Below are 19,224 nucleotides of genomic sequence, written 5' to 3' on the forward strand. Positions count from 1 at the left end.
GTATCCAACGCTTCCTCTCAAGTTTACCCTCAAAATACAATGGCTTCGTTCACCAATTTTCTTCCCGACAAAATTGAACTGGATGAATCATGGGAAGTAGCTGCTAACTTGGGCGTTGAAGCTGACAAACCTGTTATGCCTTATTCGAAAGGATCATACAATACCAAGTCCAGGGCAACGGCAGATCTCCCTTTTGATATTACTGGAACACATACAGTTTTACTTTACTCTGATATAGTAGAACCCAATTCAGTTGGTGATGTGAAATGTCCTCTTCTACGCTCGTTCCCATTCAAACACCGAGAGTTCCACAATGATGAGATTTTTAAGAAATATCAGGTTCTGAGTTATCGCAGGTTCGAACAATTGAGATTCCATAAAGTAATCAAATCGAACTTCCACAGTATCCATGTTGAATTAAGAAACGCTGCTGGACACCTAGTTCCCTTTTTCCCTATTCGACAAGTTCATCTTACTTTTTTGTTCCAGAAAAAATCTTGATCATTTCCTCACTTATCATTATAAAAACAGTGGGCTAGAATGCAAATGAACTCCCTGTCTCACTCTATGCTCGACTTTTTGGGAAAGTTCCAATTTTAGACCCCATTCTCTGGTCCAATAAACAACAAATATTTCCAACAAATTCCTTAAACGAGTCAACAATCGAATTTCAATTGGAGACTGATCGTAATATTTTCACTGACTTGCGATCTACTCGATTATTCAGCAGAGGAAGAGTTATTAAAGGAGATCAAACCCGTTTGGATAATGCCGAAGACATTATTGGTAAACAATGCTCTTCATTCTCTCTTCTCTAATTGCTTCTCTAATTTTATGGTCCGTTGGCAATAGGTCTATTTGCTTGTGAAACTTTACTTCTCCCGAATGTCAACCTCAGACTGAAATTGATCCGATCATCTCCAGCGTTCCTTATGATCGATACTGGTGGGTTGAACTCTGAGGCTATAATTTTGGAAGCTTGCCTTTTTACTAGACAGGTAGCAATCTCAGATAACTGGATGAGAAGTTTCAAAAGCAGACTGCTGCGAGAACCTGCCATATTTTACTATAATGAAGAACTTCGAAAAACGTTTATCATTCCCGCTGGACAATCAGTTTATACAAGAAAATATATTTTCAAACAAGCCAATTCGAATGATTGATATTGCTATGAATCTGAATAATGAGTTCAGTGGAACATACAACACGAATCCGTTCCATTTTCGTAAATTTGGTCTTCGACAAGTTAAAATTGTGCGTGGGAATCAAACTATAGTTAACTTGAAAACGGAAAATCATGTGAGAGCTTATGCTGAAACGATGAAAGCACCCAAATTCGACGATGAAGGTCCTAACATTCAATACAAGGATTTTGAAAACCTTTTTCATTTATTTTTCGATCTTACTTCAACACAGGAGGCCAATGTCGAAATGCATTTTCCTGATGTAGTTGGGGCAGGAATTCGTTTGGAGCCCGACTTTGCTAACAATTTGACTAATACTGTAGAATTGTTTGTTAGTGGTGAACGTATAAGTTCAATTGCATTTGAAAAAGAGGGTTCAGTCACCAAAAATGGATAACCAACAACTCTTACATGTTGTCAACATGTTCCCACACCTAAAGTATAAATATCTCGGTTCTTTCCCGGCTGATCTTCGACCAAGATATTTACCTACAAACACGTTTTGTATAATCAACACTGATCCATCTACTCAACCAGGCTCCCACTGGATTTTGCTAGCCAATAAAAATGGAAAGTTGTTCTACGGTGATTCGATGGTAGAAGTTTTGGAAAAATATGGCATCAAGACAAAAGCAACCTTTGGTTCATTAGTGCAGTAGAAACTCCAAGATTCAGAATTGTGTGGTTTATATGCTATTTAATTTGCTCATGTATTATTTTCGAAAGTCTCATCTAAATATTTAAATGATTTTCATATTTTGAAGTTCTTTGCTGATGTTTTGTAAGTTTTGAAAACCAAAATCTTTAAATGTTTAAACATTAATCCGTAAAATGATGCAAATGGTTTTCAAAACTTTGTATTAAGGTTTTTTAAATTTTGTACCCAATTATTTGTATGTGTATTTGTATCTAATTCAGTTATTTTAAACAATGATTTTTTTCTCAAAAGACATTTTGTCAGGTAAACAGTGAATTAAAAAAGATATAAAACGAGAGAAGGCTAAAAATTTACAAAATCTAAAGAAGATGAGTTATATATATATATAATGGAGTAGTGTGAATTCCGTCTTCACAGACTTTACGCTTGGGATAAAAGTAAGACAGTCCCACTTTTTTGAGTTCATACGTGCATACTTTCTTATTGTCGACTACGCGAAATCTCGGTTCGTTGAATATACTCGCTCCTCATCAAACAGTACTTTTCTGTATTTGGCTAAAGGTTCTTCGATGTTGTTTTTATTGAGCGCCTTACTGGATAGTTTCACTGTATCTGATTGCTCATCGTAACAGCAATAAGTTTTTGAGCACAAAGCAATCAAATTCTTCTTTGAGCAAGCCTGGGGTTCTCTTGTCAAAATGCGCATGCTTGATGCAACATTCTTATGGGAAAAAATTGCTGCTAGAGTTTGCTGCGAATTTATAACTGCAGTCGCTCTGTCTCATCCAGTACCACAACGATTGCATTTCAGGTCGAATGATTCTGTCGAGTTTTTCCTCACTAAGCGCCATGTACAGACTGTCGGTATCCATTTCCTTGAGTCGCAGAAAATGGAGAAGAAATTGTACTTGAGTTGTAACATTGTAAGTTTAGCGTACTGCAGAATAAAAAAATCAAATATTATTGGTTCTTTATGTATGATACGGGTCTTGTTTAACTCCACTTCGTAAATCTCTTCTGGCAGCTCATTTAGGGTCTTGAAAAATTTGTTGTCAATTAATTTATCCACTTGAGAACCCTTCACATATTTTGTGGTCGTATGCCGGCTACGATCCATTATCTGATACCCGTATGAACTGTTTCCTATGAGCTTCATGGCTTCCGCAACGACTGTTGACTCTTTGTTTCGGTCTCCTTCGCGGCGTGCGTCGACAACGTTTTGCACAAGGGACTGGAAGCAGCGGCGGGGAGTGTATTGTAGGAACCAAAAAACGTCTCTCAGAATCACTCCTTTTTCCAGATAAAATAACAGAAGGGGAGTAATAATTGGTTCTCTTTCAAGCTTGAAACTAGAAATGAGCATTTTTCGTGGTTTTGATAATAACTTGTGTCGCTCAGCAAATTCTTTCATATGATCCCCAATGTCGTCTCGTCCAACTTCACAATTCTTAAAAATGGGGGGAAAGTCTCCAAAATAAGGGTACAAGTGCTCGGGGACTTCGAGGCTGCAATCAACCACTCCAAACAAATCTCCTCGTTTTATTTTTTCAATAAGAGCATTTTTGGAAAGGGACTGCTGAAATGGATATATCTTGTTGACGAACTGTTTTACTCCATTTATGTTCTCCCTCCTCCACTTTTTCCACTGGCACTCCCAAATTTCAACAACCGTGTATCCTAATCCCTGCAGATATTCTCTTGCACCACTATCTCGTTCTCGTGTCTTTAATCCGTTCTCTATATCTTCAAATAACAGCCGCTTTTCTTCTTGACAGGGACAAAAGTGAAAGTAGCATCCCATTGCCTCAAACACTGTTACAATGGGAGCAGAAGCCATTGACGAAAATAAGTTCCAATTTTTTTTTGTTTTTTTGTGACTGAACTGTGACTGTATTAAACATTCTGGACGAGTGCTCTGCAAGTAATCGATTACTTGCTGCTCAAACAAACTCCTCCAATTCCTTTTTGGGCGAAACTTTGCAGAGTCGTCGTTGAACTCCCATTTTGTGTAGAGTCCCGTTGTCATTTCCTTTGTCATTGAGAATGGGTAGAGTTGACTCGCATCAATGCCCACAATAGACTTGCACATATTTTCGGACTCTCTAATCTTCGTTTCGCTGACTTTTGCATATCGGGTGAAGATAATTGAGGGTCCTCCCGTCAGCCACTTTCTGATAGAGTTATCATATTTCTTGTCTTGCTCGCAGAATGGAAAAAATGCAGCATCTGCTGATGAATGGAGAATTCTGTTTGCCAAATTGGGAAGCGTGTAGCCCAGTTTCAACATATCAATATGTTTTGAGTGGTAGAATTGAATCATCTTTGTCATCGCAACAAGAGTGGACACGACGTCTTTATTGTTATACCACTTGAGAAAATCTTGGAATGTGTTCATGTTCTCCCTTTCCCAAATGTTTTGAAGTTCCCGGTAGTTTTCCTCTGCATTTTTCGGAACTATTTTTAATTTCAGCTTCTTTAAAGCTTCCTTCTCTTCAATTCCTCTTTTTTTTTGCAATCCATGAACTTATCGTAATCGACTGACGAGACGTTATGGTTTTTCAATTTACCCCAGAAACTTTCAATTGGTGGCAGATGGGTCTCATTCAACTTTTCAGCACTGTCAAACCACTCATAAGGGAAAAACCCTTCTCATCACTGGCTCCATAAGCTTTGAGGAAGTTATCCAGAGTTGTAGCTCCTCCCAGGAAGTTCAGAATGTCGAGAAATTGCAAGCCAAGAAAGTTCATTCCAATATGTTTATTCCCCATTCGGATCACTTTGGGAACAACGTTTTGTTCTATTAAGAGATGATGCAGAAGATATTCTTTTATCAGGTTTAAATCATACCGTGAGCTGTTAAACCCAAAAACAGGTATGGTACTGTAATAGTTCTCAAAGTCTTGTTTCAATTTTGATATCATCCTGAGCTCGCTTCTCAGTCTCCTAATTTAAAAGTCTTCGTCATCCTCCTCGTCGGGTTCAGCTTCGTAGTCAAAAGTCTTCTGCGCTGGTGGTTCCCTTGGTATCTTTCACTGGAACCAATTGTCGAATAGCCGAATATTTCTCTTCTAGTTCCAGTACGAAGTAATTTAGTTTTTCTCTTTAATAGTGTGCTCTTTTCCGCTATATGTGTCAAGTTGGATACAAAGTCACGGATTAATTGAAGTGGATCTTCGTTGCAAATAAATATCGGCTGGGTGAATAGATTCGAAGATATTGACACACTAATGGGAACATGTTTTCCTATCCACGGCGTCAATTCTGTGTTTCTGATTGTTTTGTCGGGCACTGTTATTGACTGGAAATTGAATATAATAAGATGAGAAAACAATCTCAACGCGAGCGGAACATTGATTTTTACGTCTTCCAAACGTTCAAAAATAGTTTCTGATAACTGATAGGCTCCTGTTGGATATTTGTGATGTGCTTTTGGAGCAATTTTGCATGTGTCGCAATAGGTTGAAGGATCTGTCGAAATACTGATCGCATATGTAGCAGCGAAATTTTTTGGGGAACTTGTTGATGTCCGCTGTCCAACAGATATGATTATCATATCTTAACAAAGATGTTGTCTGTGCACGCTTTAAGCAGGATCGACGAGTAAGTTCTCAACATATGTTTCAGACTGATCGTCAATGAAAATTGTGTAAACTTGAATGCTTCGTTCAGTCAGCTCTTCAAGAATATGAATATCATCTTCATGTACTGGAAAGCTCTTGCCATCTTTCCTTGTTGCTGAGAGAAACATCTGAGTCAACTTGTCTGAATTCTGCTGTAGATCAACGCTTCCGTTTAATTCGTATGACAATACACGAAACATGCACAAGTTTTCTTGGTAAGGTTTCAGTTCGCAGTCGGAAAAAAAACATTCAACTAAAGGATTACTCAGTAAAGATGGTGGAATTGATTGCTGAATGCAGCCAAGAGGAACACCACCCAGGAGAAATACAAAGAAAGTGACATTTGTAACACAATGAAATTTCCATTTCGTATCTGGTTGCTGACTAATAAGATTAGGAAGAAATTCTTCACTTTTCAATTTCGATTTGATAAAACAGATCTGAGTTATCAGAGAGGACAAGGGGATTTAAGAATACGGGGTTGTTATCTGCTGCGTAATATTATCGAAATTCGTCAGAGTTTTGCACACTTTGAAGTACGAAACCAAATGAAATGTTTATTTTAGCTGAACTGGGTAAATCGTGGTAAACAAATTCCAATTTGTTGATCACTATTTCGTGGCTGAGTTCGACTAACTTGAAGTTATGCACTTTCTAGACAATTCAAGCACCGAGTCTTGTAAAAAGTGCTTGACGGTTTTGAGCTCACTGTGAAGAGCGGAGGATTCTCCGTATATAGATAAGTCAACGTCATCGTAAGCCACTGGAGCAGAATGCTGGTGATTGTTTCGTTTATGATGAATAAGTTGATAATATATGGAGAACGATAAATTGCAGCTTCTGCATGAAAACTTCTTTTGAATGAGAGGCGGTGCATGCTTAGAAGCAATGTGACGCTGCAGCTTCTTATCGTCAGGAAATGACTGGGAGCATTGTGAGCAAGCTCTCGCGTGAAGCTTTTGATGTCTACTCATATTAGGTTTCAAAATAAACTTATTGCAAGAATTGCAAAGTTCTTTTTGGTCCGACTTTCGAGGCATCTCTATAAATCGTAATATTAGAAGTGAGCAAGGAAGAGAAAAACATTGTTAAAATGGAAGATGCGATGAAATAAATATTTGTCAGAAGTTAAAGTTAGTTGTAAAGATTATTGTACTCAACTGCACTCAAATATGTAAATCAGAAAGATGAAAAGGACAGAAATGAAAAGTTCTTTGTTGAATATGTCGTAATTATGACGACATAATGACGTAATTGTGACAACAGAATGACGTAATTGTGACGTTATTATGACGTAATTATGAAAACACTTTGAAGTAATTGTGGATAACTATTATGTAATTGTACTGTTATGAGTAATTGTGACGATAATATAGTGACTAATTGTCTAATCACGTGAGAATTTTAGACGCACTAACAGATGACACAGTAAATTTGTTATTGGGTATTCATCAGACTTCACAAAGCTCCAGACAAAATTAATGGGATCACGTGAGAGATTTCTTTTTTACAATAAAGATTTTGAAACTTGTAAGGTTCTGCAATTACGAATTTGTGGGAATAATGGGAGTAAATTAGAACAATGTTCAAAACATTTGAGTAAATTTCCTTCAATTTTGGGTATTTTTTTGAAATATGCTGATAAAACTGGGTATTTTCAACTCAAACTCGTTAATTTTTGGCAAGAATTTGGTGTTTGTTGCAATAATTGGGTATTTTTGGCAAAAATTACGTTTTATTTTTGCCAGGAATTGGGTATTTTTTGGGTAAAAAATGGGTAATTTTTGGTAAGAATTGGGTTTTTTTGGCAAAAATTTAGTATTTTTGGCAAAAAATGTGTAATATTTGGTAAGAATTGGGTGTTTTTTGGCAATAATTGGGTATTTTTTTCAATATTTGGGTATTTTTGGCAAAAATTACGTTGTTGCCAGGAAGTGGGTATTTTTTGGTAATATTGGGTAATTTTTGGTAAGAATTGGGTATTTTTTTGCCAGGAATTGGGTATTTTTTGGTAATAATTGGATAATTTTTGGTAAAAATTGGGTATTTTTGCCAAAATTTACGTATAACAGCAATAAATCGGGTAAATTATAGTACAAATTGACTGATTTGCAATGGAAAATGATAAAATAGTATTTTCTGTACGTAAATGAATGAATGAAAGTTATAATTGTGAAAACTTTGCGCGAATGAATAAAATGAGAAAATGATTAAAAGTAAAAGTTCTGCAGATGAATTTTATTAAGTAGATAAGATTAGCTGAAGTGCATTAGAGCGGAAAACTGGATGCATTTCCCTGGGGGTAATTAAGATAGTTACCCCTGGGTAATTATGTTAAAATGACAGGTCCATTGTTCTCACTCGGTACTTTTTTCGGTACTCTGGAAAATTGATGAAAATAGGCTATAAGTAATCTTTATACATAGGTACGTCCTTTTACCCCCCCCCCCCCCACTCTTGCTCATCCTCTACTACTCACGTTTTCATGGTTTTTGAAGTCAAATTGGAGTGTTGATTTTGGTCACGCCGAAATGGGAAGTGTAGCAAAACAGTGAGTGAATTTTTTTTCGCTCTAATTTTAAAGTAGAGTGAGAAAACGGTGTTTGAACAAAAATTCGCTTTCTCGCTAGTATTTTTTGTTCACATGCGTCAATTTCACTTTGATTATCACACATTTTCATGATTTTCGTAGTCAATTTGGAGTAGTGATTTTGGTCACGCCGAAACTGGAAGTGTGGTTAGTGGAAGCGAAATTAAAAGTGGAAGACAGGTGTTTTGCGGAGTGACATTTCAGTGGTCAAATTCTCAATTTGAGTGAGAAATTGGTGTTTGAACAAAAATTTGTGATTTTTTGTTTACATGCGGCTTTTCTGCTTTAATTTTTTCTCCTTTTTTCGATTTTTTTGCTGGGATTTTTTTCTAAACTGTTTTTCCAATAAAGCAATAGTACATTCTATGTCTAGTTTTTTGTTTAATCAATGAAAATTCTTTGAATTGTAGGTCAGGACTTGTCCGGCTATGTTTTTTTGTTTCGTCGTCTGAGGCTCTTTTGTTTTACATTTTTTCACACAGCAAAGCTCTAAAATCAAATTTTCTGAATTACTGCTTCCTCTCACTAACGGCTTTTGCGCGCGTGACGGCATTTCTCATCTCTAGCAAGTTTTTTGCGTGAGTAGATTTTGATCATAAGTGACTTACCTCACTCAATAAAAATGACTTTTGCACTTTAAATTTTAAGTTAAATTTGAATTAGTTGAAGGTGAAAGGAACCCTTATGTCACCAAAGAAAAGGTTTCTGCACAATGAACTTTATTATGCTTTATAAATTTATCGCTGAATTTCGTTATATAGCTTTTTGAGTGGCGTCGACAATTTTTTCAACATATCTGTATCTGTTTCTATCTCTAATATGCGCCACGTAAGTCTATTCTTCGCAGCTATTCCGGCACTCTGCCGGCTATGTTTTCATTTTTTATTTCTTTAAAAAATCCCGCTCCAATCGATAGACTTTCAACAAATATTTTTTCATGTTTTAGACTTCTACGACTACGTAGAAGTAATGGCTTGTTCCCATTACTTCTACGTAGTCGTAGAAGTAGTGGGTTTTTTTTCAGTTTTCCACCGCGCGAAGAAGGTTACTGGTTTTTCAAGTTGCGGCGCTATCTTTCCGCTGTTGAACTTTGACCTCTGTTTCCGTACCCATTCATCTTTCCACAGTCATTATTATATATTGGTTAACACTATCGTAATTTGTCCCTAAAACTAACAAGTATCTTCAAGATTATATTCAAACAAGGAGGATCGGTAATGTGCGATTGCACATAAGGTTCCGACCCCGCTCATCCACAATTTTGGCATAATCGTCTACCTAATCAGGAACAGATAGAAAAACCCCCAAAATTCAAGTATTTTTCAAAAAATGGTGTATGATCGAAAAGATAGCCTCCAAAGCAAAAATGATGCATTAGAGTAAAAAATGATGCATTAGATTCACCAGATATGACAATATTAAGAAAGCGAGTCAAGACGAACAGCAAAATCAAACAACAACAACAAACATTAATTACATTAAAAAATTTGTCCGTTTTAAAAAACAAAATTTAATAACAAAGTCAAAATAGCGTCAGATAAGACCGAAACTAAACCAAATAACTTGTAATTCAACGGAAAAGATATGAGACCAGTCCATAATAAGGCTTGGTAACAATTAGACAATAAAGAACAAAAAAGTAAATTTGAAAAATTCCTTTTTTAAAAAAAACAACCCGTTTCAAAGTAATGAAAACCATTTGAAATCAATTAAAATATAGCATAGGTTAACGATTACCATTGTTTCTAAAGATGGGAATCATGAACTGTCTGTATTCAATTTTATGCGGTTGCAAGAAACAACAAACAGACAACATTTTGGTGATGTCTCAAGAAATAGACGTACCAAAATATATATCTGAACGAATCTGATTGGTTGAGAAATTGACAACCTTTATGCGTTCATACAACCTAAATTGGCGTAGCCTAATTCTAAATTTTGATTTTTACCGCGTCTTGCCATGCTTCGCGGGCCATGGCCATGCCTCAGCGGCAAGTTGGACTTATACGAATCTATCACAACTAGACGTGAGATCAGTGTCCCCCAAAAATACATATTTTTTAAATCTCTGACTTAACGCTATTTCTGAGCAAATTTATGCTAACATTCATACCTACTTAAAACTATGCACCATTCGTACAGCCAATCAGTAAACAGTATTAACATTTTCTCAAATTTGATGAGCCAGCAAAAATTTACATTTTATTTTGGTACGTCTGCCCACTTCATTAGCGCCATTTTGATACATCTTCCAATTTCACTAGAGCGGTAGCATATTGTTTGCGTTTCAAACGTTCTGATTCTTCGGACACGGCATTTGACTAGAATGGGGCAGTGATGTTTTGACATAAAATCATGGTGTCCGGAATATTGGCCGACGTGAAAATTAGTCGAAAAAACCATAAGTAGGAAAGTCAGCCGAATTAAACGCAGAGATAGTTGCTCTAAGTGGGACGCGTAATTATCAAACTTGCTGTACGTGAAATTAACTCATTTGGTCATGCCTTGTGGGTCACGGCTATGCCTCAGCGGCCAATAGGACTTGACATAAATAAGAACGTTCTTAATCAATCATTACGCAATGTTATCTTAATCAATCATTAGTTTGATATTAAAGCCTTGCGAAACGAATTGGAGCCCAGTCCTTTATGACAACAAGTAGGCTCGATAATGTGCAAACGCATATTAGTTCCGACCCTGCTCATCAACAATTTTGGCATAATTGTCTACCAAATGAGGAACAGATATAAAAACCCAAGAATTCAAGTATTTTTCAAAAAAAAATTGGAGTATGAACGAAGAGATAGCCTCCAAAGCAAATAACTAAGTGGAATGAAAAATGATGAATAAGATTCATGAGATATGCCAATCTTATAAGACGAACAGCAAAATGAAACATTAACAACAAACATTAAATTCATCAAAAAATTTATGTCCGTTGTAAGAAACAAAACTTTATAACAAAGTCAAAATTGCGTCAAATAAAACTGAAACTTAAAAAAGTAACTTGTAGTTCACCTGAAAAGATATGGGACCACTCCATAATAAGGTTTGGTAGCAATTAGACAATAAGGAACGAAAACAATAAATTTGAAAAATTCGCTTAATTTTTTTTAAACAATCCGTTTCAAACTAATGAAAACCATTAGAAATCAACTAAAATATCCCATAGGTTTACGATTACCAGTGTTTGTAAAGATGGGAATCATGAACTGTCTGTTTTCAGTTTTTATGCGGTTGCAAGAAACAACAAACAGACAACATTTTGGTGATGTCTCAAGAAATAGACGTACCAAAATATATATATCTGAACGAATCTGATTGGTTGAGAAATTGACAACCTTTATGCGTTCATACAACCTAAATTGGCGTAGCCTAATTATAAATTTTGATTTTTACCGCGTCTTGCCATGCTTCGCGGGCCATGGCCATGCCTCAGCGGCAAGTTGGACTTATACGAATCTATCACAACTAGACGTGAGATCGGTGTCCCCCAAAAATACATATTTTTAAAATCTCTGACTCAACGCTATTTCTGAGCAAATTTATGCTAACATTCATACCTACTTAAAACTATGCCCCAATGGTACAGCCAATCAGTAAACAGTATTAACATTTTCTCAAATTTGATGAGCCAGCAAAAATTAACATTTTATTTTGGTACGTCTGCCCACTTCATTAGCGCCATTTTGATACATCTTCCAATTTCACTAGAGCGGTAGCATATTGTTTGCGTTTCAAACGTTCTGATTCTTCGGACACGGCATTTGACTAGAATGGGGCAGTGATGTTTTGACATAAAATCATGGTGTCCGGAATATTGGCCGACGTGAAAATTAGTCGAAAAAACCATAAGTAGGAAAGTCAGCCGAATTAAACGCAGAGATAGTTGCTCTAAGTGGGACGCGTAATTATCAAACTTGCTGTACGTGAAATTAACTCATTTGGTCATGCCTTGTGGGTCACGGCTATGCCTCAGCGGCCAATAGGACTTGACATAAATAAGAACGTTCTTAATCAATCATTACGCAATGTTATCTTAATCAATCATTAGTTTGATATTAAAGCCTTGCGAAACGAATTGGAGCCCAGTCCTTTATGACAACAAGGAGGCTCGATAATGTGCAAACGCATATTAGTTCCGACCCCGCTCATCCACAATTTTGGCATAATTGTCTACCAAATGAGGAACAGATATAAAAACCCAAAAATTCAAGTATTTTTCAAAAAAAAATTGGAGTATGAACGAAAAGATAGCCTCCAAAGCAAATAACTAAGTGGAATGAAAAATGATGAATCAGATTCATGAGATATGCCAATCTTATAAGACGAACAGCAAAATGAAACATTAACAACAAACATTAAATTCATCAAAAAATTTATGTCCGTTGTAAGAAACAAAACTTTATAACAAAGTCAAAATTGCGTCAAATAAAACTGAAACTTAAAAAAGTAACTTGTAGTTCACCTGAAAAGATATGGGACCACTCCATAATAAGGCTTGGTAACAATTAGACAATAAGGAACGAAAACAATAAATTTGAAAAATTCGCTTATTTTTTTTTAAACAATCCGTTTCAAAGTAATGAAAACCATTAGAAATCAACTAAAATATCCCGTAGGTTTACGATTACCAGTGTTTGTAAAGATGGGAATCATGAACTGTCTGTTTTCAGTTTTTATGCGGTTGCAAGAAACAACAAACAGACAACATTTTGGTGATGTCTCAAGAAATAGACGTACCAAAAATATATATATCTGAACGAATCTGATTGGTTGAGAAATTGACAACCTTTATGCGTTCATACAACCAAAATTGGCGTAGCCTAATTATAAATTTTGATTTTTACCGCGTCTTGCCATGCTTCGCGGGCCATGGCCATGCCTCAGCGGCAAGTTGGACTTATACGAATCTATCACAACTAGACGTGAGATCAGTGTCCCCCAAAAATACATATTTTTTAAATCTCTGACTTAACGCTATTTCTGAGCAAATTTATGCTAACTTTCATACCTACTTAAAACTATGCACCATTCGTACAGCCAATCTGTAAACAGTATTAACATTTTCTCAAATTTGATGAGCCAGCAAAAATTAACATTTTATTTTGGTACGTCTGCCCACTTTATTAGCGCCATTTTGATACATCTTCCAATTTCACTAGAGCGGTAGCATATTGTTTGCGTTTCAAACGTTCTGATTCTTCGGACACGGCATTTGACTAGAATGGGGCAGTGAAGTTTTGACATAAAATCATGGTGTCCGGAATATTGGCCGACGTGAAAATTAGTCGAAAAAACCATAAGTAGGAAAGTCAGCCGAATTAAACGCAGAGATAGTTGCTCTAAGTGGGACGCGTAATTATCAAACTTGCTGTACGTGAAATTAACTCATTTGGTCATGCCTTGTGGGTCACGGCTATGCCTCAGCGGCCAATAGGACTTGACTTGACATAAATAAGAACGTTCTAATCAATCATTACGCAATGTTATCTTAATCAATCATTAGTTTGATATTAAAGCCTTGCGAAACGAATTGGAGCCCAGTCCTTTATGACAACAAGGAGGCTCGATAATGTGCAAACGCATATTAGTTCCGACCCTGCTCATCAACAATTTTGGCATAATTGTCTACCAAATGAGGAACAGATATAAAAACCCAAGAATTCAAGTATTTTTCAAAAAAAAATTGGAGTATGAACGAAGAGATAGCCTCCAAAGCAAATAACTAAGTGGAATGAAAAATGATGAATAAGATTCATGAGATATGCCAATCTTATAAGACGAACAGCAAAATGAAACATTAACAACAAACATTAAATTCATCAAAAAATTTATGACCGTTGTAAGAAACAAAACTTTATAACAAAGTCAAAATTGCGTCAAATAAAACTGAAACTTAAAAAAGTAACTTGTAGTTCACCTGAAAAGATATGGGACCACTCCATAATAAGGTTTGGTAGCAATTAGACAATAAGGAACGAAAACAATAAATTTGAAAAATTCGCTTAATTTTTTTTAAACAATCCGTTTCAAACTAATGAAAACCATTAGAAATCAACTAAAATATCCCATAGGTTTACGATTACCAGTGTTTGTAAAGATGGGAATCATGAACTGTCTGTTTTCAGTTTTTATGCGGTTGCAAGAAACAACAAACAGACAACATTTTGGTGATGTCTCAAGAAATAGACGTACCAAAATATATATATCTGAACGAATCTGATTGGTTGAGAAATTGATAACCTTTATGCGTTCATACAACCTAAATTGGCGTAGCCTAATTATAAATTTTGATTTTTACCGCGTCTTGCCATGCTTCGCGGGCCATGGCCATGCCTCAGCGGCAAGTTGGACTTATACGAATCTATCACAACTAGACGTGAGATCGGTGTCCCCCAAAAATACATATTTTTTAAATCTCTGACTTAACGCTATTTCTGAGCAAATTTATGCTAACATTCATACCTACTTAAAACTATGCCCCAATGGTACAGCCAATCAGTAAACAGTATTAACATTTTCTCAAATTTGATGAGCCAGCAAAAATTAACATTTTATTTTGGTACGTCTGCCCACTTCATTAGCGCCATTTTGATACATCTTCCAATTTCACTAGAGCGGTAGCATATTGTTTGCGTTTCAAACGTTCTGATTCTTCGGACACGGCATTTGACTAGAATGGGGCAGTGATGTTTTGACATAAAATCATGGTGTCCGGAATATTGGCCGACGTGAAAATTAGTCGAAAAAACCATAAGTAGGAAAGTCAGCCGAATTAAACGCAGAGATAGTTGCTCTAAGTGGGACGCGTAATTATCAAACTTGCTGTACTAGAAATTAACTCATTTGGTCATGCCTTGTGGGTCACGGCTATGCCTCAGCGGCCAATAGGACTTGACATAAATAAGAACGTTCTTAATCAATCATTACGCAATGTTATCTTAATCAATCATTAGTTTGATATTAAAGCCTTGCGAAACGAATTGGAGCCCAGTCCTTTATGACAACAAGGAGGCTCGATAATGTGCAAACGCATATTAGTTCCGACCCCGCTCATCCACAATTTTGGCATAATTGTCTACCAAATGAGGAACAGATATAAAAACCCAAAAACTCAAGTATTTTTCAAAAAAAAATTGGAGTATGAACGAAAAGATAGCCTCCAAAGCAAATAACTAAGTGGAATGAAAAATGATGAATCAGATTCATGAGATATGCCAATCTTATAAGACGAACAGCAAAATGAAACATTAACAACAAACATTAAATTCATCAAAAAATTTATGTCCGTTGTAAGAAACAAAACTTTATAACAAAGTCAAAATTGCTTCAAATAAAACTGAAACTAAAAAAAGTAACTTGTAATTCACCAGAAAAGATATGGGACTACTCCATAATAAGGCTTGGTAACAATTAGACAATAAGGAACGAAAGCAATAAATTTGAAAAATTCGCTTATTTTTTAAACAATCCGTTTCAAAGTAATGAAAACCATTAGAAATCAACTAAAATATCCCATAGGTTTACGATTACCAGTGTTTGTAAAGATGGGAATTAAGAACTGGCGGTATTGATTTTTAATGAGGTACAAAAGAACAACAAATAGACAACAACAAAAAAATTCAGTTAAATTTTGCCAGAAAACGCTTTGGAAGCCCTAAGGCCATACTTTCGCCCTCAAACTATGTTCGTTTGCACTTTCCTCGAACACCGATAACGTAATATGTGACCTCTCAATGATAAAACCAGTGAACAAGTAGACAAAAAAGAAAAAAAAGCAAAATTAAATAATACTTGTTTTTTCGAAAAAAATTATTTCCAAAGAAATGAAAGCCATTAATTACTAAATGAAATAATTAAAAAGGTTTGTTTATGCTTCCAAAGCAAGCCCTTGAGACATGCAATTATCCAGAATATATCTTACGTTTACAAAAAGATTGTAAATATGACCAAAATCAAATAAACTTTTTTTGTGAAAAACTTGTGTCGGAGCCAGTAATATAAGGAATTCTTTAGAAACATCAAATTTTGTGACACCAATCCCTTTGACACCTTTCATTGTCATATTTGACCCGTAATTAAAGAGACTAGGTAACAAACAGACAATAAAAGATCAAAATTGCCAAGTTAAAGTGTTTTTTTTTCGAAAACAATTGTTTTCAAAGTCATGAATGCCATCAGCTATTTACTAATATCAGTATATCGGCTCACCTTTTTTCCCATGAAAAGCCAATGGAACTGGGTCATTGTGCAGGAAATTTCATTTGACTGAAAAGACAAAGTAAAAACGACAGTTAAAGACAAAGTTTAAAAATGCAATTAAATTCTTCGAGAAAGTATTGTCGAAGCCGTTAAAACCAGAGTCTATATCCTTAAGGAGTTTAATTTTTTCGATTGTGCCTTATTTTGAACGCCAATAATGTGATATATGAACTGTCAATATCTTGATAATGTGACAAAACTAGAAAACGTGAAAAATGGGCAAATACCTGAAAATAAAATGTGAAATCTAGTAGTATCACAGCCAGAAAACCATAACTTAAGGTGTAAAACCGCAATAAAAATTTAATTTTAATTCAATAGAAGGAAGAAGCATTTTTCATTGCTGACACTAAGCTAAAAGGTGACCAAATTAAAAAAAAATGGAGGCAAAGTTCAATAAGCCATTATTTATTTAAAAATCAAATGCTTTTAAAAGTCAAAACGACCATAAGCTTTAAGTAATAAACTAGATACAATAATTCGGTGCTAATTAGGAAGCGAATTAGACCTATCACTAGTGAGCTTTGAGTTGAAATGTTCTGTTATTTAATTAATATATAAAAAAGATCAATTTTTTTAAATAAAAAAGACCGACTGATAACAATCCGAATTGATTTTGGTTTCTAACAGTCCAAAACTAAGATTGGTCCAAAACTGGCTCTGCTAATGCTGTTCGTCCATTAGGAACACTTAGTTTTTCAAATGGCACAGATATAGATATTTTGTTTGTTATAAAATCAAAAATAAATGCTGCGTTTTTGATAAATAAACGAGCAAAGTTAGCAAAAAACGGCAAAGTTTTTAATTACGGAGTACTCGCAACGGAAATAAAGTAGAAATAGCCCCCTTTTGAGTCTACAAAGATTGTGTTAGTGGTGTTTGCATGTGTACTTCCTGCAAATTTAATCAAAGTGGGCTAATATTTCGTGCTGTTTTTGATGAAGTCTGATTTTTGGAATATTTAGCCAGAATTTTTGGCAAAAAGTTAAAAACAATGTTTTTTTGTCTCTTAAAATAAAATCAACAACACATCCCTTTAAAATTTAACAAATTTTAGAAAAATTAGCAAAATTTAGTCAAAAATTCCGGAAAATGTGAATAAAATCAACGGAATTCACTCTGTTTTTCTCATAAGTTTAAACCTCGATAACTCCCTGTAAAAAACGAAAATCAAAAAAATCTTTTTAATTCCATATTCTACGCTTGACAAGCTTTTTAATGATACCAGTCTCAACTCTCTACGATGAATATATCGATCGGCCAAAATTGTCTGAACAAAAAACCCAATTTGAGTGTATATAGCTCCCCCCCCCCCCCCCCTCAACAGGGGTCGGAACAATTAAATTTTGCCGGGCTTGGACCAAAATCAGTGCTGATATAAATTGAACTAATACGAATACTTATCTAGTACTAACTATATCCTGTGGTCGATGTTGATTAGATTCCGGCTCTGCAGAAGAACACGCACAGTATGTATGGCAGAACATCATCAGCCAATCAAAAGCCTCTACGGTGCTAGTTGTGGCCCACAGCTTTGGAGGAGTCGTGACGGCTCGACTCGCCGAAAAGAACGAAGACTTCATTGACAAAGTTAAAGCGGTGGCCTTAACGGACTCTGTTCACGCTTTAAGACATATGGACTCGTCAAAAGCAGTTGAACAGTTTTACGAAGAGAAAGTTATCAACTGGGTGTGTGCACCCACTCCCGTTGATACCGCTGTGAAAAGCCACTTAATGCGTGGTGGAGATTGTGAGTTGCGATCAGCAGGAAGCATGCAACACGAAATGACGTCACATTGCTCTAAAGAGAGCATTTTTAAATGGTTCAGTCAAATGTTGTCATCAGATGACAGTTTTGAAGATGTCGAAGAAGAGAGTCAAAACCCAAAGAAAGAAACAGGAGAAAAAATGCAAAGTGAAACTACTGATGGTGCAAAAGCTTCGAGGACTAGTTAGATTGAAAATCAACTTTATATTCTTATTTCTGACACATTTCGTTATCATTGTTACAATTCAGATTTAAGCATCATCGTCTTATTTAGTTAATCTCACTTTTCAAAGAATATAACAATCAATAGTGTCCGTTTGTTGTCTTTAGGCTTTATTTTTTTTAGCAGTTTTTCTCCGTATGAACCAACCTGATGTCTTTCAGGCAAAATTTTCTTATTTGTGTGCGATCTAGATACAGAATTTCAGATGTTCAACTTGATAATTGGCGTAAGTTTACGAACCGAAAGCGCTGAAACTGAGTGAATTCAAGCGGTCAATGATAAATCCTAATAGCTTCATAATTAACTTAAAAAACCGTTTCAAGTCCCTCCCTAGGCTAGAATTCAGCTTAATTTGCGTGGGGCTAAAATTTAGCCACTTTGTGGATAGAAAGTTGTCGGATATTTGTTGGTGTCGATATGTATATGAATTTATTGTCTAAGCTTAGGTACTTGTACAAAGTATTGAGAATAAACTTTACAAAAATCGAAAAGATGATGAAACCTTTGTTGCAGTTTTGATTATAGCTGTGAATTTTAACGATAATCGACATATATTAGGTACTTTTTTGGGAAGATTATTAAAGCACTTAATTCAAAATAAAAAGGCTGTGAAAAGTGGACTAGTACGCAGACCGATAAGTCTTCTTAAAAGACCAAATTCAAAATTCCATCGCTCTTGATGTGCTTTATCGCTAAAATTTTCTACGCTTGATGGGCTTTCTAATGACACCACTCACGATACTTCGATAAATATACGATCGGACAAAACTGACTGGGCAAAAAACTAGCACGGCTTAAAGTTAGTTCCCCTGTAATGAAACGATCAATTAATAAGGATGACTCGAAAAATAATCGAAACTTTCAATAGTATATATATATATATATATATATATATATATATATATATATATATAAT

The 19,224-nt window shown here is 35.5% G+C and overlaps 1 protein-coding gene across 1 annotated transcript in view; it reads left to right on the forward strand.

Annotated features, from left to right (window-relative positions):
* LOC142358767 (cotranscriptional regulator ARB2A homolog) overlaps positions 1-18,346 on the forward strand; it is a 47,887-nt gene extending 29,541 nt beyond the window's left edge. The window contains exon 5 of the mRNA XM_075410344.1: positions 17,759-18,346. Within this exon, the coding sequence (XP_075266459.1) occupies positions 17,759-18,273 (515 nt within the window). The 3' untranslated portion in view covers positions 18,274-18,346. The remainder of the gene's footprint in view (positions 1-17,758) is intronic.
* Positions 18,347-19,224: the final 878 nt, after the last annotated feature.

This window comes from Convolutriloba macropyga, chromosome 2, assembly GCF_964194025.1.
Source record: "Convolutriloba macropyga chromosome 2, txConMacr16.3, whole genome shotgun sequence".
Lineage (NCBI taxonomy): Eukaryota > Metazoa > Xenacoelomorpha > Acoela > Convolutidae > Convolutriloba > Convolutriloba macropyga.